Below are 21,332 nucleotides of genomic sequence, written 5' to 3'. Positions count from 1 at the left end.
TTTGCTTTTCTCTCCCTGTAGGTAACAGTGGGGGTAGTCGCTATGTTGCTGGTGGAGGTGCAGTTGGAGGTATCGGGAATGGACCACCATGGCAATTTGGTGCAGGAATAAGTGGTGTTTCATACTGTAACCAAGGCTGTGCTAATTCCTGGCTAGCAGACAAATTCTGTGATCAGGCCTGCAATGTCCTCTCCTGTGGATTTGATGCTGGTGACTGTGGCCAAGGTATGTAAATACATTGATAAACTTTCTGTAGGGATTCTCTTGAATTGCCTGACCTTTTTGGTTCATTGTTACTCTCTGATTGGGCTAAGATGCCCTGTAGAGAGTCATGGAAAAGAGCTGTTAGCAGCTGAAGAAAAAAGTCAGATGCTTCTTGTATTCACTAATCCAAACCTGAATCAATATTATATGCTGCTTTATTTAATAAAACCATTATTGAGCAAGCATGGGTGGGGTGCTTGATAGTTAACGGAGCAGCAAGCATCAAACTCCTTGCCCCAGGAGGCTTACATTTCAAATGGAGAAATTACATTTCAGCTATGCAAACAGTCTTTACCCAAGTAAGGACAGCTGACTTGATGGTGCTCGTAGTGGTTAAGGACTTAAAGAACCAATCTGATGCTGACAGTGTGGGTTCAAGCCTGGGTCTGAGCTCTTGCCAAAGGCTACTTTCAGTCACCTGTGAAGTTGTCTCAAGTTTATTTTGATATGAAAGACTAGAAGGAGTGAATGAAGTAATTGAGTGTGCTGTCTGGTATAGGCAGAGGAACAGAAATGGAAGAATAGAGGCTCCCCTGCATCTCGGCTCAAAGGCGTTACTGGCAATTCTGTCGCTGGCAGTGAGGTTTTGTTCATGTGAGAGCTGACAGATAATGTCTTGTGCTGTGGGAGGGAGAAGTTCGATTCAGCCTATCTGATTTTGGAAGTCTCAAATCAAGATGCAGTGTAGTAGTAAAATCCAACCGTTGTAACATTAATCTACTAAAATGTGGCAAAAATGTAGTATGGGTATGTTACTTATGACTGATAACATAATTTTAAGTGACATGTGATAATGAGCCACTTAGGCTCTTCCAGTAGGGACTGGAAGAGTGATAAATTATACTGGCTTTTAGAATTACCACTGGAATTTCTGGCAGCTTTATATATCTGAGTATGTTCTAGTCATTCATTATTGAAGATAGGTGAGCAAGAAACTGGAAGCTACAGTAAGTGTTCTTTCACAAAGCTGTTTCCCTGCTAATATAGTGAATCTAGCTGGGCATATTACAATTAAAATGACTGAAAGATAAGGGTCACACTGCAAATTGACAGAAATTTGTTTCTTGTTTTTTTTCCAGATCACTTTGAAGAGATGTACAAGGTGACCCTTCAGCTTAATCAGACCTACTATGTTATTCCCAAAGGTGAATGTCTGCCCTACTTCAGCTTCAGCGAAATAGCCAAGAAAGGAATTGAGGGTTCATATAGTGATAATCCAATTATCCGACATGCTTCAGTTGCTAACAAATGGAAGACTATCCACCTCATAATGCATAGTGGCATGAATGCAACTGTGATCTATTTTAACCTTACGTTTCTAAATAAAAATGATGAAGAGTTTAAAATGCAGGTAGCTGTTGAAGCTGATACTAGAGAGGAACCAAAAGTGAACACAACTTCCATGCAAAAATCCAACTCTGATTTTAAAACTGCAACTTCAATACCAGAAGCTGAAATGATATTTGAGGATATTCCTGAAGAAAAACGCTTTCCAAGAGTCAGGAGACATCGAAATGGCACAAAAGAGAGTCTACATGAAGAGGTGATAATACCATCAGTAAACGTGTCTCTCCTTCCTGAAGATGTTCAGCTAGCACTGCAGAACCTGGACTTAAAGCTACTAAATGGTGACATAACTCAGAAAGGATTTAACCTCTCCAAGGCTGCTCTCCTGAGACCTTTCCAGTTTTTAACTACAGTAAAGAGTATTATAGGCCTGGAAAAGAAGGGCGTGCATAATCGTTCAGAAGATCAGAACCATACCAGCTGGCAGAAGCCTTATAAAGATGTAAAAGACGGCAAAATAAAAACAATAAAAGCAAATGAAGAAGTTCCTTCAAGGCTTGCAGGAACAAAGGGGACTGTTGTGACAATGAACACAAATAAACCGATTTATAAAGCAAAGCCTAAATCCACACTTCCAGCCCAGAGTGTGGGAAATAAAAATGAAACTCGAGAAAAAATACTGAATGCACTCATATTAAGGGAAACCCAGAAATCAAAACATACTGGAAATTTAGATGCTGGAGGAGACGCACAGGGAATGGAAGGAGGAAAAGGGCGTGTGCAGGTGGATGTAAATGTAAGGGAGGGGCCAGTGGGAAGAAAATTACAGTCTTATGATGGAAGTTACCAAGGCTTTTTGCCATGGGAGAAACAGAAGTATTTCCAGGACCTTCTTGATGTGAGTATCTTAACATCATTGCTTATTAGAATAGTTGCATCTTTCTGCATTTAGTGGAATACTGTTAATTTGATCTATAAATTTGGAATGTGTCTTGCCTTTGAGGCAAATACTGAGATTTTTTGAAAGCTCCTTTTGACTTTTCACATAAAATATAATTTGTTTATGATCTGGGCCTCTCTTAGCTAGGTGGCAAAAGCTGAATAGCTATTTCTGTTCCCCTTCTACTGCTTTTTTTTAGTCAGATTCACTTTTTATTCATGTTGGCACAGTGCTATTTTTCAGACATGGCAGTACAACAGAAAGCTTAAATTTTGTTTTGATTGCATTTATGCAAATATGGACCCAGTTTATTTAAAAAAAAAAAAAGTAAAAAATATGTATAATGGTAAGTACTTGGGTTCTAAAAGTTAAATTGAAAGTCTGCTAACAAAACTGAATATCCAGACCGTGTCAAGAAAATGTGTAGGAAGCTGCCTCTGCTTCCAGCCAGAGCATTTTGGCAGTTTTGAAAGCCTCTAGGAGAGAAGACCGAGACTGTGCTTCAGTTGGTAGCAACTGCTTTGCACTACTCCAAATAGCAAAGGGGCTGTGTTTTTGAAAGAGTACCTCTTTCTGTTCATCCGAGATTGAATTTTGCATGAGGAATCTTTATATTCATAGGATTTCAGTTTATCAAATATGGATGAATAATCAGCAAAAAAAAGGCAATATTACAAATAAATCTGATAGCAAACAGGGACTTCAGTTTGTGTGTGTGAAAGGTGTCAGAGCACAAATATTAAGTTTTTTATAGACTGCTTTTCCTCAAAGCATGAAAATTTTCTTTTCATATTCCTCAGTTCTCTCTTTAAAAAGAAGAAAAATATTCAAAACTTTTCTTCCCATTTTAAAATATTGGAAAGGGTTGGCATCTGGCTGAAATGTCATTTTTCCTGCGTGTTTAACGTTTTTGGTCTTTTTCGATAATGTAACCTTGATTTATGCCTGTCCTGCTGTTCAGGAAGAAGAGTCATTACTTAAACAAATGTCATACTTTACTGATGGTAAACATTTTGGAAGGCAGCTGAAAGATACATTTGCTGATTCCCTTCGATATGTAAATAAGCTTTTAAACAGCAAATTTGGATTTACATCTCGGAAGGTCCCTGCTCATATGCCTCACATGATTGACCGCACTGTTATGCAAGAGCTACAGGATATGTAAGTATGTCTTTGTTTGGAGTAATGTAAAACTATAGGTAATTCTACCTTTCTATTGATGCTTTGCTATAGCTATTTCCAATGTGTTGATGGCTACTCATTGAAATTATATTTTGAAGAGGGAACTAGGGAATATATTACAACATGATAGTTGTGCTAAAATAAGGAGACTTTTGAGGACCTTGTAAAATTCTAGATGAGAATTTGCTTTTAGGTAAGGAATGTTTTACTTTAAGAAACCAGAGTACTAATTTAGTTTACATTCTCATATAGGTTTCCTGAGGAGTTTGACAAGACATCATTTCACAAAGTGCGGCACTCAGAAGATATGCAGTTTGCTTTTTCATATTTCTACTATCTTATGAGTGCAGTCCAGCCACTGAACATTTCTCAGATCTTTGATGAGGTTGATACGGACCAGTCAGGCATTTTGTCTGACCGAGAGATTCGCACGTTGGCCACGAGAATCCATGAACTACCATTAAGTTTGCAGGTACTCTTTCCTTATCAGTAACTTTTAGAGTAACTTCAGTTTTAAAGTCCAAAACTGTTAAAATGAGTCAAATCTTTATTTATCCTTGCTTATAGCATCTGTAACACTTGGCAATTCTTAAATTTTACATGGAGAATATAACATTGTGTTCTACTTTATCATTGTTATATGGAGTCAACAATGACATTCAGTTCTAGCAGCATCAGAAAAATGGATCACTGCTGTCCAAGTTCAAGAAAGCAGTTAGTGTGAGTTTGTCAGAAAAGATGTTCACTGGTAAAAGCCACTGTGAAGAGTGAGATCCTGCTGTGCTTACTCTTGTTCTTGCACAGAGTGTAAGACAGTCCTTGCCCTGAGGAACTTGTGGCCTAAAGAAAGAAGTGAGAAAAAACGTAGCAAAGAAGTCATACTAGTAAATGCTATGACCATATACAAAGATTCATGTTTCTGTTTTTCTGGGAACCTGACAAACAGAGACATGGTCTTTGTAGGACTTACGCTCTTAGAGACAGTAGAGAACGAAGTGTACTATTTCTGCTTTACAGAGAGGAATCGGCACAAACCAGTAAAATAATTTGTTCTTGAAGTAGCACATAAAATCATTGGCATAGCTGGAACACAGTCCCGCTTTAGTGTGTTCTTGACCTGTACCTTAGTCAGAAAAACTTCTTCCTGTCCTTTCAGTTCACTTTTCTGTTTGTTTGCTTGATTTGGGGTTTAATATGCCACTGCTGGTTTGGGAATTCTGTAAAATCAGTAAAGGTGTGGTTTTCATTTTTAAATGAAAATGACATTAAGTCATGCTTTATCTGGTCTCAGTTCAACTATGCAATGAGCATTTGCTTTACTTAGGCGTATGGGGAGTCCTACTGACTTCAGCAGTTACTGAATTGGGGTCTGCTGAATATTAAGTCCTCTTTTTCCAACAGTAGCATGGAACTTTGTTATGTAGGTAACAATAAATATGTCTGTGAACCCTGGATTTCTAGAACTATGTCAGTGAGAAAACAGGATTATCTTTTTTCTTTCTCTTTCTGTTAGGATTTGACGGGTCTAGAACAAATGCTAATAAATTGCTCTAAAGCTCTTCCTGCCAACATCACCCAGATCCATGTCATTCCACCAACTCAGGAAGCATATTATGATCCCAATCTGGTAAGAAACATTGGTCTTAAAAGATGATTGGTTTCTTTCCTGAGAATGTATTTACTGTGCTTGAAAAGCTGGTGTGATTTCTAGAAGGAAATTATTTACAAATGTTTCTCCTTGTGTGTACATGAAGTGTTTTAAAATGAAAATTTTACAAGCTACTTCCTAACTTATAAAGCCATTAATTTCCTTCAAAAACAGAGAAAAGCTGAGCTTTAGAATGTTACTATATATGGGATTTTAAAAGTCATCCTTGCTAGGAAAATTCACTTGTGAACCGAAAAGACAGTAAGCCCAATACCTCTCTGACTGGAACTTTCTGATAAGTCTTTATCTGAACTATAACCCATGTATTTAAAACCAAAACAAAACCCAAAAAACCACCAAACCATCAGATGGACATCTTTAGAGTAATTCTTCCTAATTTGAAGGCTTCAGACTAACTGCTTTTAACTTCCAAAGATGGGCTGACAGGAACCTCATGAAGTTCAGCAAGGAGAAGTGCAAAGTCCTGCACCTGGGGAGGAGCAACCCCATGCACCAGTATTATGCTGGGGGCTACCCAGCTGGAAAGCAGCTTGGCAGAAAAGGACCTAGGGGTCCTGGTGGACACCAAGTTGAACATGAGCCAACAGTGTGCCCTTGCTGCAAAGAGGGCTAATGGTATCCTGGGCTGCATTAGACAAAGCATTGCCAGCAGGTCAAGGGAGGTGACCCTTCCCTTCTACTCAGCACTGGTGAGGCCACACCTGGAGTCCTGTGTTCAGTTCCAGGCTCTTCAGTACAAGGGACACATGGACGTACTGGAGGGACTCCAGTGAAGGGCCATGAAGGTGATTAAGGGACTGGAGCATTTCTCTTATGAAAAAAGGTTGAGAGAACGGGGACTGTTTAGCCTAAAAAAGAGTAGTCTCAAGGCAGGATCTCATCGATGAATATGAATATCTGAAGGGAGGGCACAAAGAAGATGGAGCCAGGCTCTTCTCAGTGTTGCCCAGTGGCAGGAGAAGAGGTAATGGCCACAAACAGAAAACACATAAGGGTCTCTAAACATCAGAAACACTTTTTTACTGTGAGGGTGACCAAGCACTGGTGCAGGTTGCCCACTTGTGGGCAGTCTCCATCCTTGGAGACAGCCAAAAGTCATCTGGACGTAGTCCTGGGCAACTGGCACTAGGTGGCCCTGCATGAGCAAGGAAGTTGGAACAGATGAGCGCTCGAGGTCCCTTCCAACCTAAACCATTCTGTGATTCTGTGAAAACCGAGGTCTTAGGACTAGATGTTCCTTAAGGATTTAAGTCCTTAATTGCTATTTTAGTGGTTAAATTCTCATTAAAATCTGCTGGAATTTATGAATCTAGAATCTTTAGATCTAATACCTAAATTTCTTTTACAACGACAATTTAATTCCTGCATCAACCTATGCATTTGAAAAACAGTGTGGATGTACTTTACTAAATTGACCTGGTGTTTTATAGTTTCAAACCAATACCGTATCAAAGCAAAAATAATGTCGATGAGTACAGATCATGAACTGTTGGGTAGTAGAAGAGCATTATTGATCCCCAACACATGCAAACCATAGTACAAAGATCTACAATGTGTGTGTAGATAAATATATATGGACACTGACTATTTTTTCTTTTTTTTTTCTTTTTCTTTCTCCCCTCTGGACACCTATCCTGCCTTGTAGTCTTATCAGGTTATGTTACAAGGTTTTAAAAATATTTTCCCCTAAGTCTGAATTCCAGCAAAGTTCTAAATAAAGCCATTCTATCAGCCTGATTTGAAGAAATGGAAGTGGATTTGAGAATCCTGCACAGTCTGAGGACGTTACATCCAGTATAGCCTTACTTCATTTTGCCTCATTATGACTCTCAATTCAGTTTGCAAAATTCTGTGAAGTAAAAACTTTGAAGAATAGTAATAAAGGATGGCTGCCATGAATATGTTTTAAGATGGGGTTGGAAATAAGTCTCAGTGGTTGTGAACAACGTCAAATTACTTTAATCTTTTTGGAGAATTAGTAAAATATTACTAATCTAAGCAGTAATGCCTAATGTACTAATGTTATCGGTCAGTTCAAATAGTGACAAAATAGTGTTTGTGTTTAGCACAGAGGCCTAATTTATTTTTACTTCTGTTAGCTGTTGCAGACAAATTTCTTGGAATGAGTCTACTGCCATAGAAATATCCCTTGAGAACAGGGATTTTATTTCCCAGAATTGTTTCAACATAGCCTGTGTTAGAAATAAGGCCTAATGTGTATCAGCAGTTTGCCTGGCCAGTGTTACTGGTGGCCTCTACCAGAGGAATGTCAAAGACAGCTGTCAAATGAGCTACAATTTCTGAATATTTTATTGAGGATGAAATCTAGAAATTGCAATGTTTTTGCCAAACATGATTGTATTTTTCATATATTTGTATGCATAGGAAATCGTGATGTTATGCGCCAGTATCTTTAATTTTTTTTTTTTTTGTTTTTCCCCTCAACAGTTGATCAAGAAACTATTGCTTTTCATTCCAGGAGAGTAAAGCGTACACAGGCCTTTCTAGCTGCAATAGAAGTTTTCTACAAAGTACATCTTTATAACAGACTCTGTAATTTTCGGTAACCTATTACCTAAACAATGTTTTCTTCCAGCCTCCAGTAACAAAAAACCTAGTGACTAATTGCAAACCTGTGACTGACAGAATTCGTAAGGCATACAAGGACAAAAACAAATACAGGTACGTTGTTAGTCCTGTGAAAAGCCATGCTAGGTTTTGTAAAGCAATAAGAAGAGGTATAAATACATACATGACCAAAGATTGGATGTGTATGTTAACAAATCTTAGCTCAATTTAACAGTGGAACTGAAGAAACATACTGCTATCTGCTTATGTGTGTTTCACTGTGCAGAATGATTTGATTTTTTTCATAGTTTCTTACTTAGTAGACTAAATATTTCCATGCTACTTGTGTCTTCTTGGGCCAGATCCTAATTTGTGTTGTACAACAGTAAGCCAGAGTATCTTTAGATGGCTGTATAAATTGACTATATGTAGTGAGTGAGGGCAGTTAAAGTAGCATTAAAAAGGAGGAAAGAGCCTGTCCTGTACATAGAAGTTGTAAATCTGCTTCATTCTTTCTTCTACTGAAGGGTAAAAAAAGAAAAGAAAAAGCGTTTTAGCCTTAACTACCTTGTAGTTTTCCTGCAAGGAGGAGGAGTGACAGGTAGGGAGGAGGACAAGAAAAGGGTTTCCATCCCCTTTGGAAAGGGCAGGACAAACCATGACCGTGACCGTAGGTTTGTTTGAATAATTGTGTTTGTGTAGAGCTGCCTGAGATCAGGTTCTCTCAGATCTTTCTTCTCTGAAACCTGCAAACCAGTTGCATGCCGATGAGGCTGTTTGCTGGCATGGAGCTCATAGCCTTGTCTCCTGTCCATTGCCTCACCAGCGGCGTTGGGCAGGGGGGAGTGATGGGGAGTCTCTGAAGCATGCAGTTGCCCCAGGAGTGGCTACAAAGTCAAATAAAACTGTAGAATGAAAGAAGGTTACAGATGCAGCTTTTGGACGTTCTTATACATTAATTTATAGTACCTTAAGTTGTGCTGTAAGCTTTGTAAGTAATTCTCTTCCCAGGAGAGTTTATGCTAAAACTGAAAAGCTAACACAACAAATGAGGTTGAAAAATGTTGTGGTGCCTTGAGGCAAGGATTTGCTGTGCTTAATGGTATAAATACATTAGTGTAAGTCAGTTTAAGATATAAGCTGCTCTTTTGTTCTGTGGAACTCCAGTATTGAAAACTGTATTATTAATTTTGTGAGCTTAATAAATGGAGTATGTTCTCAGGTGAGACTTCAAGGAGCAGGCAGGGTCTTTTCTTATATCAAGATAAGAAAGGTAAAAAATACAAGTGTGGTGCCTCTAGTAAGACTGCTGAAAGAGCATTTGACCCCCTTTTAAACTCAAGATATCCTTCAGAAATTTTATACTTCTGTATTTTATATACTTGTTTTGTCTGCACGTTACTGATTAGGTGGATGAGGAAGGTTTTATTTGTATTTAAGGCTGTAGTTTTATATACTCTTCTGTAATTTTAATATTTTTCTGGGATTGGTGATTGAATAAGAACATGTTTTCTCATGTCTGAAGTGTAATTATAAATTACAATTGTAAATTTTGTGTTTAAAAAAAAAAAAAAAGCATAGTAAGTGTTATGTCTACTTTCAGATCAATTGTTACTTTTATGCCAAAACTTGTAGTTTACATAATTTGTATTAGAATTCAGTTCTTCGGTTTATGGGTGGCTACTAATAAATCTACAGGAAAGTGGTTCTGCATAAGAACATTAGCTGAAAAATGTAAATATACTGATAGAAATTAAATTATAAATTGTAATGAAGGTTCGACAGAAATAAGTTATTAAATAAAATATTAAATTAATATTTATTGAATCTGACTTTAGGTTGTTCTATTAATGTATAAATATTTTTTGTAACAATAAGGTTTGAAATCATGGGAGAAGAGGAAATTGCCTTCAAAATGATTCGCACAAATGTTTCTCATGTAGTTGGTCAGCTGGATGACATACGAAAAAATCCCAGGTATCCTGTTTCTTGATTTGTATGAAGTTTTGAGGTGGTTTTTTTTTTCTGCTTCAACTGTTTAAACTATTTGTGCGTTGAAAAAAAAAAAAATTATTGCAATGCATTTCTACACTGTGTGTTACAGGGCAAGACCAATTTTAACCAAAAGTACTTCTAATTTTTTCTATTTAACTGAAGCTAAGTGACTGCTCTCTCTGTTATTTCTGTTACATTTTTATAGATCTAAAAGCTTTGAAAACTTACAGATAAACTTCAGCTATTTTTGAGGCTTTCATTTTTGCCATTCTTGAGGGCATACAGTTTATATTGCAGGTAGTTTTATTTTAAAGGAAGAGCATTTTGATACGCTTTACGTAATAATTTTAAAATAAAACTTAGGTGTGGATTATTTTGTTACAAAATGAGTTTTGCATATCCATTATGCTTTCATGCTCTATTACAACATGGCAAGAGGTATTAATTTTTAAAAAAAAATATTTGGTGAGAAACCATCCAAAGCCAGAAGGTAGTTCTCTGTTTCTCCACTTCTCAGTGGTGAAAGGTTTAGATAACCAAATCTGAGAGTAGGCTCTGTAGTGTTGAATTAGGCTCCTAAAATGACTGTGAGATAAATGGGGAAAATAAATGTCCTGGGATACATTTCACAGCAACCACCTTGCAAAGCAAAGGGTGCTGTATTTGAGACTCAAGTCTGAATGTGCTTCACAGAAGCATTTAACTATAGTCCTGAGCCCATTGCATAAGACAGGTTCAACAAGACATGGTGAGATAATTTAATAGCCGGCTGTCTTAAAAGTGAGACAGTGCCTCCACCCATCTCCTCTCCTTCCTTCCTCTCGGTTGCACGCTTTTATCTTGCATTTTGCTTCTGTCTTAAAACTAGAGAGTTCTCTGCCAGTTTAATGAGTTTGGCCTCAAGGAGGGGTCTGACAAGTGTCAAAAAACAGAGCAAGGAGGAAAGTAGGACCAGGTACCTTGGGCCAGGGAAAGCGAAACCTCCTCTTGCAGGTCACAGCAAGCTACTGGGTAATCTCAGCTGCCTGTAAAGCTACACCATTGCATTTCTAGATAAAGAGCAGGTTTTCACTTGCCTCTTACACTGTACTACTTGCTAGGTCATTCATTCAGAAAAGGGTATGCTAGTCTTGAGACATTTTGTAGCTGAAGGTGGTTTGTATCTATTGCTCTTCCTTACAGGAGTGCCTTCTGGCCGCATAACTCTTGCATTCCAGTTCCCACAATGACCCGGTTCAAAAGAAAAGTGGGCAGTGCCCTACCTCACCCTGCCATTTCGCCTTCCTCCTCTATTTCTTTGTATCTGCTGGCTAGGACTTTTTCTCAAATGTAGGTGTGATTGCAAGCCTTCTGTTAGCCCCAAGGAGGGCGCGTAACGTGAGTTTCTCACCTTCAGTGTTCAAGTTCATGCTTGCAATCACTTGGCTTCTTACTTTTAAGGATGGTTGCTGATGTCAGACTTGATCCTGATGCTGTGTTGGTTGTGCTATGAGTATGTCTAATGGATTGAGGCCTTTAGCAACTTAAAATGGAGCTGCCTATTCTGTGGAGTGATTGCATCCTTAGATGAGGATGTGTTTGCGTAAGGGTGTCTAGTCTGTTGTCACAGGAACCTCAGCAGGCAAGATGAGGCAGGCAAGCTGATCTGTCTTGAATCTTCCCTAATTTTCATATGATGCACTGGCATGCTATTATGGACTCAGCCTTAGTCTCCATATATGCATACGCTTTTGGTTTGTTTGGTTTTTTTTTTTTTCCCCCTCTGAAGGAACAATAGTGCATTGTAGTCCCAGATTATTGGCTGGTTCGTGAAGCGAGGTTGAGTCAATTGCTTGGGCTATATTCCTGCAAAGTATAGTGCAGTACTGTAGTCATATCTTGTTAGCAAAGGAGAGCTGGCGTGGCTATGTAGGCATGCCATTTCCTTCTCTTTGCCATGCTTTCCTTGAGTATAAAACAGAATAGCTATACACAGTCTGTAAAAACAGGTATTCGGTGCCTCTCTTGGGACAAACTAAAAGTATTTTTCACGTACTGATCTGCCTAAAATGTTTGGTTTGCATCCTTAAGGAAAAGTGAGCCTTAATCATCTAGGCATTAATTCTGGAATAGCCAAAGGAATGTCAGATTTGGTTTCTTTTGGATGGATTAAAACAGGCTTTCCATTTGAAACAGGTTAATATCCTCATCTCTCCCACTTACTGTGCTTTGGTTTGCTCTGTGTAGCAGCCTCTCACTCTGTAAACTGCATCACTTTCAGATGAAGCTAAACAGGGATATAGACTCCAGGAGTGCAGCTACTGCATTCCCAGGGCTAATGAGCTGCCAGTCCAAGGGACAAGGTCAGCGATAGTCCAGAGTGAACTCCCAAAATGCTTATAGTGTAGACATAGGATTGCCATAACCAGCTGCTTTGCATAGTATTACTTGATAGTGTAGACATAGCCTGCTCATCTTTGAAGAGGAGAGGCATATTTTGTTTGTCTCAGACGTAGCAATTTGAATGACTGTTTGTTCCCTGCATGTAATTGTCTAGAACAAGGTTACCAATTCTGCCAGATTCAGTACAGACTGAGGAAAAGTGGTAATGCCCTGTGTAGGCCCATTCATGTGCTCTAGAGTTCTGCTTATTTCCAGCTTCATGTAGGAAGTCTGAACTTTGCTCTTTGAAAGAGCACACCATGCTATGGAGAATACAGCTGACCAGAACTACTTATTTACAAAGGTTAGCAATTACAAGGCTTATGTCACCAGATATGATTTCTCCCTCTGGGGAAAAGGTAAGGGTCTTGTATCTCACAATATAAATAAAGCACATAACCTTGCCTATATGTGGGAAAGGGAATTTTTGTTGTCAAGCACCAGGTCAGAGTGGCCAAGGTGCCAGTGTAGCACACTAACTGCTGCTTTAGTTTCAGTAATTTGCAGTAACTTAGATAGTTCTGTGTTTCTTATATGAGAAGTGACTCTCTGCAGGAGGCATTATGGGGAGCATGCTTATTTGGTCACAGTGATTTCCATGTGAATTCTATCCAGGTTGTTGTTGTTTGTATTTTGGTTGATTATACAAGTTCATCTTTGGGTCTCTGATTCAAGTCACATCCTGCCCAGTTTATGTAGTGTTCTCAGTAACTCAAAGCCTGGGGACCAAGCTTTGCCTTCTCTTGTACAATCTTCTATGGTTTTTATGCTGACTTTCTCTGAAGAGTGCAACATACGCAGTAAAATATTAATAATCTTGTATGTTCACCTCCTACAGTGGAGCTCATTTTGTTGTTTAAGATACTTTACTCATGACAATTTATTTAAAACCGTAAAAACCCTTACCAAAATCATAATGCTGGCCTTTCTAACCTGCTGTCTATATCCAGTGGTGGGCTCCGGGATGATGCATACTAGTGCCCATTAGATGGCAGCATTATATAAGTAGAAGACAGAGAAATGTGGCTTGTCATTCGATTCCTCAGAGGTTTTGACTCGCTGTCAGCCTTGGTGCTCTTAGACTTAAAATAAAATTAATTTAAAATAATGCAACAGTAAGGAAGCTGATTACCAGTATCAAATATATCAATTTGGTTTTAAAAGGATACTGTATCAATTTTGTTTGAAAGGATTGTGTTTGTGTTCTTGGTTTGCCAATACCTTTGCCGTATTAGTAAAGGAAATATTCTAACAAAGACTTCCTGTTTTCTAGAAAATTTGTTTGCCTAAATGACAATATTGATCATAATCATAAGGATGCTCAGACAGTTAAAGCGGTGCTTAGGGATTTTTATGAATCAATGTTTCCCATACCTTCCCAATTTGAACTGCCAAGAGAATATCGGAATCGTTTCCTTCACATGCATGAACTCCAAGAATGGTATGTTACACAGATTCTCTTCAAGTTATTGTAGTGCAATAGCATATAATTACAGACCATATTGGTACAAGCCATTTTTCCTCCCAGTATTGTCATGAAGGAGTTAACAGCGAAGATAATGTGAAAAGATTTGAATGGACTAAAATTTGAGGTTTGCAGGGTTTGGGTTTTTCTGTTGCTCCTAAAGTCATTAACATTTCATTGATTGGCCCTAAGCTACTTCAAAGACAAAGGTTTAAAAGAAAAAAAAATCAGGACTTCTGACTTTCTTTAAATGTAAAAAAAAAAAAAAACCCATTGTTTGGAATGCCTGTTGCAGAGGGACAATAGAAACTATGTTAACTTTCTCACTAACTGATTTAATTGTTTTTAATCTGTCAGACAGCAATAATCAGCTGGATAATCATCAGAAAAGATACGTGTGTCTCATTTTTACATAATGTGTGAAATTTTCATGTGTATTTACCTCTTGCCATTTTATAAATAATATTTTAACTTCAGATATTGGAGAAGTTGATTTGAGAATACAAGCAAAAGTTTGGCAAGTGTCGTGATAAAAATGAGACAAGAAGAGTGGTATAGTAATGTTGTTGCTGATCAGCAAATTATAAGAGATAGCTGTTATAAGGAAAGAGAAAATATTAGAGGAACTGTAGAAAAGGTTCAGGAGGTGTGGATTGTAGTGCTACAAGCCCTGCTATGTAGCAGTGGCAGAGAGAGTGGGGGGCAAACCCATTTCAGCAGTTAGCTGTAGAAATTTGGGCTGGAGGAGTAGACATACTGTTGGCTTTCTTTTTGAGGACATCCACCAAGGCTTTGTTAGCTTCACAAGAACACTTTGTAGCCAAAGCAGATTTCTACCAGGGTGGGTTAAAGCACGCTGAAGTGCTGGTGGAAATCCACGTTTATCAAAATGTTTTACAGAATCATAGGGCAGCCCAGGTTGGAAGGGACCTCGAAAGATCATCTGGTCCAACATTTTGTGGGAAAGGGAGCCTAGATGAGATTATCTAGCACCCTGTCCAGTTGCTTCTTGAAAACCTCCAGTGGTGGGGACTCCACCACATCCCTGGGGTGGTTGTTCCAGTGAATGATTGTTCTCACTTCAAAAAAAATTTCTTATATCAAGACGAAACCTCTCCCAGTCCAACTTGTACCTCTTGCCCCTTGTCCTCTCCATGTGGGTCTTTGTGAAGAGAGAGCCTCCATCCTCTTTCTAGCCACCCTTTAAGTACTGGAAAAAATTTCTTTGCCTGTTTCATGGAAACTCTTTAAAGTTTATGTATTTGCATTTATAATCTATGAAGCTGTTTTTCTGTTTCATTCTTTCTTTGTGCAGGAGGGCATATAGAGACAAGCTCAAATTCTGGACCCATTGTGTTCTAGTAACACTTATTGTATTTACAGTCATCTCATTTTTTGCTGAACAGGTAAAATTAATATCTTGTTATCAATTCTATAACGTCTAATAGATTGCTGTATCTTCAGGATAACATAAAATGGATTTCTTAAATAGGTTTTGACGAGTAGCTAGGATTTTTCCTTCATAAAGCAAGTAAAGATGATACATGACTGATGATTAGGTTCCTTCAATTTTTAAGTCATGTTGAGATTCCTTGAAAAGAGAGTCTTATGGGGGGAAGGAGAGTGGTGTTCCCTTTTCAGGCGCTTTGTGACTGTCAAGTCCATAAGTGTGCTAAATTTGGATGTTCAAAATCAGTAATTGTTTTTGAAAGTCTTGGTCTATTAACACACATATTGGTAAAAGCGCGAAGTAATTAACAGGAAGAAAATTTAAGTAATAGCAATACTCGAGTCCTGAAGAGAATCTCAAGGTATTTAGGGGCCCTATCTAAATCTCTTCCCTAAGTAATTGCAAAGACTTCTATTAAATTCAAAAGGTTTTGAATTCGACTTGAAGGAAAAAAGCCTCCACTTCTGCAAGCATAAAAGAACTTTCTTGAACGTGATTAATCCTGCTAAACTTAGAGGGAGTCAATGGAACAAATCATATGGGTAATTCTTTGCAGGTTGGGGCCTTAAGTAACCCTTTCCGTGGTCTGATGAAGAGGGTGTAATTCTTGAAAGGTTGGCTTTTGATTATTTTTTTTTTTCCCACCTGTAACTTTTGCATGAATCTTTCCCTTGATTTTCAGCCTTTTGTATATATTAGAAAACTCGCCCTGCATTAGTAACTTGGTTTTGGAAGGGGGTACTCAACTCAGTGGTACAGCTAGGTATATAAATACTGTTTTAAGATGCCAGCTTTGTGTTGATCTTTTAGAAACTGAATGTAGCCTGATGTTATATTAATTTAAACACACAAATTAACTTTAAAATAATCAGAATATAGGCATACTGTGTTTTTCACTTTCTGCTTGTATTCTGGTTATTGAGAAGTCCGGTGGAAATGTGCACGCCTAATAGATGAATTTCAGTAAATAACTTTCTTCCTGTGCAGTGAAAAAAAATACAGGATTGACTTAATTACCCTGGATGGTACAGATTTTATAGTTTCTAGGATGAAAGCCTGACCAGCTGTGCACCTCTACCCCAGCAGAGAACTAAATATTATATTTTTTTCCCTCCTCAGCTAATTGCACTTAAACGAAAGATTTTTCCAAGGAGAAGGATCCAAAAGGAAGTTGGTCATGAACGAATCAAAGTGTAGAAGAGCTTTATTTTGGAGATCAGTCTACCTCAAGATGTGATAAGCATTTAAAATCTTTCACTCATAAGTGTCTTTTATGGTTTGAATTTTAACTATGTTCATATGAAGTAAAAAAATCACGCATCTACAGTCAGAATCTCCGCAGTACTCTTCGTAATATACAAGCTGCTGGAGCTGTGACGATGCAAAACAACAAAAAAAATAATTGCAGGAAACCTGTACATAGGCAGTTTTCAACAGATCTTACTTTACAACTGTTAGTTCATGGCCATGTTATCCTTTTTTATAAAAAGGGTTATCTAAAGAAATGTAGCTGCATTTATTGCAGTGGATGTTGCCAACTAGATAAAATGTTGGAAGGCAAAGTTGTTTGGGATCAGCTTAACAGGTCCTTGATCTTGCGTTCCAAAACATTTTGCAAATTTCTGTCGTTGCTGCTTTTTTTAGCCCTACGGGAAAATTAAGAATTATGTAACTTGTCATTTAGATTCGGTATACATTTATTGATGTTGACATTCTTTAAAGCACAGTGACAATTCATCCCCCTATTTGTAATATTTAATTGGGATTTGGAAGAAATGTATGCTAATAGAAAAATACACAGTAAAAGAACAACTAATGGTTATTTGAAAGATACTTTATATCTGGTGTATTATATTCCAAAGAATACAGTGGTGTTATTTCTTGACTTGATTACAAAGAGAGGGTTGTAATCAAATGAAAATGATCAAGGTATAGTATTTTACAAGCATTGTAAGTATAAAAGCAAAAGTGCCTCTCTATATGAATGGGTAACAAACTGTTTTAATGTAACAGTGTATGGGAGCAGTGTTTCACTTCAGAAAACAATATTTGTACTGACATATGAAGCTTTGGTGTTTTTAAATTTAACAGGGTTTGGCCCTGTATTTTGCTGAGACATCAGAATAGCGCGGTTTTATGTGGGAAAGGATACTGAATCTTTTTGAGCAGAAATTTTTGGTGGTGTATCTTCAGTTAATTGTATTAGCAGTATTCAAAAAAGCATTAATTTTTGTAATCAGATGATGTATAAAATGTATGTGCATATGTATTGTAAAATACATGGTTTGCTTTGAAATTAACTAAAATGTGATAAAAGTTTTGTCTGTTGTTTCTGTTTTAAAGTAAACCAAAACTCACCCATTTTGATAAATTAGCCATTAATGCATATGAATCCTTATGTTAAAAGTTATTATTTTTCCCTTAAACTTCCAAGAGTAATAATTTAATATTAATTTGAAGCGTGAATGGATTCTCAAAGTAGAATCAAACTTTCAAGCATTGTAAAAATGCAAGCACTTTTACTTATTAAGGTTATATTTCATGATAGCAATAAACATTTTGCTGAAACGTAGACTGTAAGTAAGTAGTTTAAATCTACAGTACGTCAGACTAGCAGAAAAAGACATTTCAAGAAATACAAGAAAGCTTTGATAGCTTCTTACACTTCAAACTATTATTAGATAGATTCAAGTTTGACTAGGATCTGTTTGGGTTTTTTTAAGCTAACATTTAAGCTAACATGGCATTCTAATCAAAACAGCTGGAAAAACGGTTTAAATTTTAAGGCAGTTTTTCTGCTGAAGTTATGTATAAATGGTTTGCATAGGTAGCTTGGATGTCACTGCAATTCATTTTTGTTTAAGCAGTTTTCAAGGTAAGTTCATGGCATTTTGTTTAACTTCAGCAACAATAGCCAAAAGATGTAGCATAAACTTACTGAGAAGCATCCATTGAAAAATCACTGCTGAAACTTGTGAGCATGGTACCTGGGAAAAAAGCAAGCACGGGAAGCGAGATAATATGCAAACAGTATTGCGGTGGCAACCAAGCGCTCACCCAGCCACTTGCTCACTCCTGCCAGTGGGATGAGGGAGGGAATCAGAAAAGTAAAAGCGCTACAGTACAGGCGTTACCAGGGCTCTTTTGGTCACCACTATAAAATGCAACACCATGGGGGCTGCTGTGAGGAAAGCTAACTCCACCCCAGCCAGACCCAGTAAAAACTTAAACTTAGCTAAGGAAATACTAAGTTAAATTTCTCAAATGGTTGAGGTTGATGAGAAGATTGAAAATTGAAATAGTGCTAGGATTTTCTTTAATTTGGGTTTTGCATTTGGTCTTCATAAATAAAGAGCAAAATACCTTCGCTGGCTGAGGACTGAAGATCCTGTGAGAACAGCAGAAACATCTGAAACGTGGAACAGATGGTTTGTAAAATTAATCTGACTGGAGAAATATTGCCTGTTTGCACTGACTTACAGAAAAATCCTCTCTCGGCGTCATACCCTAGCCCACATACACCGTAACAACCTATTTTGCAGACTTTGTGTTGTCTGAAGGAGAAAATAAAGCCATTTTTATTAAAAAAAAAAAAAAAAAAAAAAAAAGGTAGGTGAGATTTAAACGCGTTTAATGCTGAATCAGGACGACGAGCCCAGCCTGGACCACAGGCACCGCTCCTGAGGGCGGGGGGGGGGGGGGGAGGGTGTTACTGCGCATGCGCCCTCTCCCCTTTGTGCGGCCCGCCCTGTTTCCCGCCTTTTCGTCGGGGGAGGGAGTTGCTGAGGCGGGCCCGCGTCCCGTTATCCCTGCCTGCCTCTCACCCCGGGAAGAGAGGGAGGGAGCGTGAGGGCTGCGAGGGATTCTGGTGCCGGCGGGGGTGAGGGGTTTTGGGCGAAGCGGTGTTCCCTCTCGTCTGCGGGAGGGTGCGAGGCGCCCTCTCTCCCTGCTGCTGGGGTGTCCCCTCCGTGTGAGGCAGCGGCAGCCGTGGTGAGCGCTGCGCAGGGGTGAGGCGGTGAGAGTGGAGAAGAGCCCATCGCAGGGCGGAGGCAGAGGGAGAGGGATGAAAGGCAGTTGGGCAGAGAGTAAAGAACAGTGTTAGGACACCGCAGTGCCCCTCAGCCTTTGACACCCCAGTGGATTCCACTTGATACTTGTGGCAGTGGCGTGGCGTGGGCCCAAGTCTCCCTTGCTGCTCTGAGGTAGAAACAGGTGGGCCCCTGTTGTGAAAAGCCCCACGTAAGAGATTCACACAAATACTGGTTTATTTCGTATCTTTTTAGGCAGGGTGAAAAAAGCAGGTGAGTTTCTCTGAAAAACCGTTGTTAAATACACAACTGTGGATTGAAGATACTTGAATCGGCTAAGCTACACAGGATGAGTGATGGCTGTATGGGGTCATGAGGTGGCAAGATTGTTTTGCAGTGTCTGGAGGGACTGGGGAGTCCTGCTTTGTATACTATTTTTCAATACAAAGAAAGGTGCCTGTATGTGAGATAAAATATATGTAAATAAATATCTGTTCATGCTTGCAGTTTAAAGTTGAAGCGCTTTGGCAGCACAGAGACATGCACAGCCAGATGCTGTACCGCTACTTTGCTCCTTGAATCATGTTTTCAACAGCTGCAGTAGTTGAAAAGCGGAATGAGTCTTGAAAATTTTCTCTCATTTGAGGATAATTTTGATGCAAGAGCTTTTGATTTTCCAATTAATAATTTGAAGAGGTTTTGGGGGTTGTTTTTTTTAAAAAAATACTTGTCTAAAAGTCTTCACTTCATACTATAGCATCAACTACAAAAAAAGCTGGGTATTAAAAAGCAGTGTTTCTTACTTAGTAGCTTAGTATGATCACGTTGTATATATCCAATACGTGGTTAAAGAAATATTTTCATAGCTATGGATGACTAATTAAAAAAAAAGAGAAATGGGAAACTCGGGTGTGTGAGACAGCTGTTAATGTTGGGGGGACTTCACAGTCCTGGAAATTAAAAAGATCTTTACTGGAGTTCTCAGTTTCAGTGTGTGAACTTAATTTTCAGGTCTGTCTTTGCCCTGCCTTGTGGAAAACCTATTGATATTTCTTGCTGTGTTGAATTGCATCTAGAATGAGAAGTTTATTCACTGCTGAGTCACATCTTGCTCAGTTTGGAAAACAGGGTACTTACAGCTGATTTTTTTTCTGTATTCTTTCCATCTTCCAAGTAATCCAGTTATTTTTTGGAAGATTTTTAAAAGTATATGTCATGTGACATTTAACTTGAAATGCTTCATACCTCTTGCTATCAGACAAAGATAATGAGAAGAAATATTTCAGCAAGGATTCAGTAGCTTGCTATTTCCTGTTGTATTTGTATATTATTTCTATTGTTGATAAAGTGCTGAGAAAAAAACGATTTTGTCACTCATGCATTTAATGATTAAAACTATGCTATTTTCCTTCTAAATTGATATTTTACTCCTTGAATATTTATAAAAATACACAGAATATATAAAAATTAGTATTGCTAAAGTAACTAAGTGTTTTTTAAGAGGGCTGTGTATTTGTAAAACATTTACAGATACAGAAACTGCATTAGTTACATTACAGAATGCAGAGGCATAATAGCTAAAAATAAAGATAATTCAGAAAGTGAAAGTTGCCCAGGATTTTTAAAAATGGCATATGTGTGTGTATATTTGTCTGTCTAGTGTGGGATGGCTTGTAGAAGCAGATTGTTCTTTATGGTTTAGCACTTATGTATTTTGTAAAATAGACTATTGGCATAGCTTTTTGGGAATGCAGTACTGGATATGACAAAATACGTAATAAACATTATGGAAGCCGAGCAGGCAGGCACCTTAAGAAAGTGCATAATTTATTTCCTTGTTTTTCAGCAGAATAAAGTATGTAGCTACTAGCCCTGGTATTTTTTTTACCCTGTTCTTAAAAACACCACTGATGAGTAATCCTGTGGATCACCTCAAAACTAAAACAGTTTGACTGCTTGAATATCCTTACAGGTGGAGACTGTTACAGGGGTGTCCATAACAGGTCAATGTATGCATGAAAACATACTTCTCTTCAAAGTACTGTGGGGGAAGTTATGTAACA

General features: G+C 38.2%; 1 protein-coding gene across 2 annotated transcripts in view; it reads left to right on the top strand.

Moving 5' to 3' along the window:
* GNPTAB (N-acetylglucosamine-1-phosphate transferase alpha and beta subunits) overlaps positions 1-17,561 on the top strand; it is a 44,808-nt gene extending 27,247 nt beyond the window's left edge. The window contains exons 11-21 of one of the 2 annotated variants that reach the window (XM_009288374.2): positions 22-225; positions 1,344-2,449; positions 3,453-3,652; positions 3,926-4,145; positions 5,187-5,300; positions 7,939-8,024; positions 9,789-9,887; positions 13,600-13,767; positions 15,107-15,197; positions 15,798-15,855; positions 16,361-17,561. In XM_009288374.2, coding sequence (XP_009286649.1) covers positions 22-225; positions 1,344-2,449; positions 3,453-3,652; positions 3,926-4,145; positions 5,187-5,300; positions 7,939-8,024; positions 9,789-9,887; positions 13,600-13,767; positions 15,107-15,197; positions 15,798-15,845 — 2,336 coding nt within the window. In that variant the 3' untranslated portion in view covers positions 15,846-15,855; positions 16,361-17,561. The remainder of the gene's footprint in view (positions 1-21; positions 226-1,343; positions 2,450-3,452; positions 3,653-3,925; positions 4,146-5,186; positions 5,301-7,938; positions 8,025-9,788; positions 9,888-13,599; positions 13,768-15,106; positions 15,198-15,797; positions 15,856-16,360) is intronic. The other variant, XM_009288375.2, reaches the window with a different exon arrangement.
* The last annotated feature ends 3,771 nt before the right edge of the window (positions 17,562-21,332 follow it).

The sequence above is a fragment of the Aptenodytes forsteri genome, unplaced genomic scaffold, assembly GCF_000699145.1.
Source record: "Aptenodytes forsteri isolate BGI_AS27 unplaced genomic scaffold, ASM69914v1 Scaffold56, whole genome shotgun sequence".
Lineage (NCBI taxonomy): Eukaryota > Metazoa > Chordata > Aves > Sphenisciformes > Spheniscidae > Aptenodytes > Aptenodytes forsteri.
Note: the sequence above shows the minus strand (reverse complement) of the source record. Positions and strands in the feature narration are given on the sequence as shown.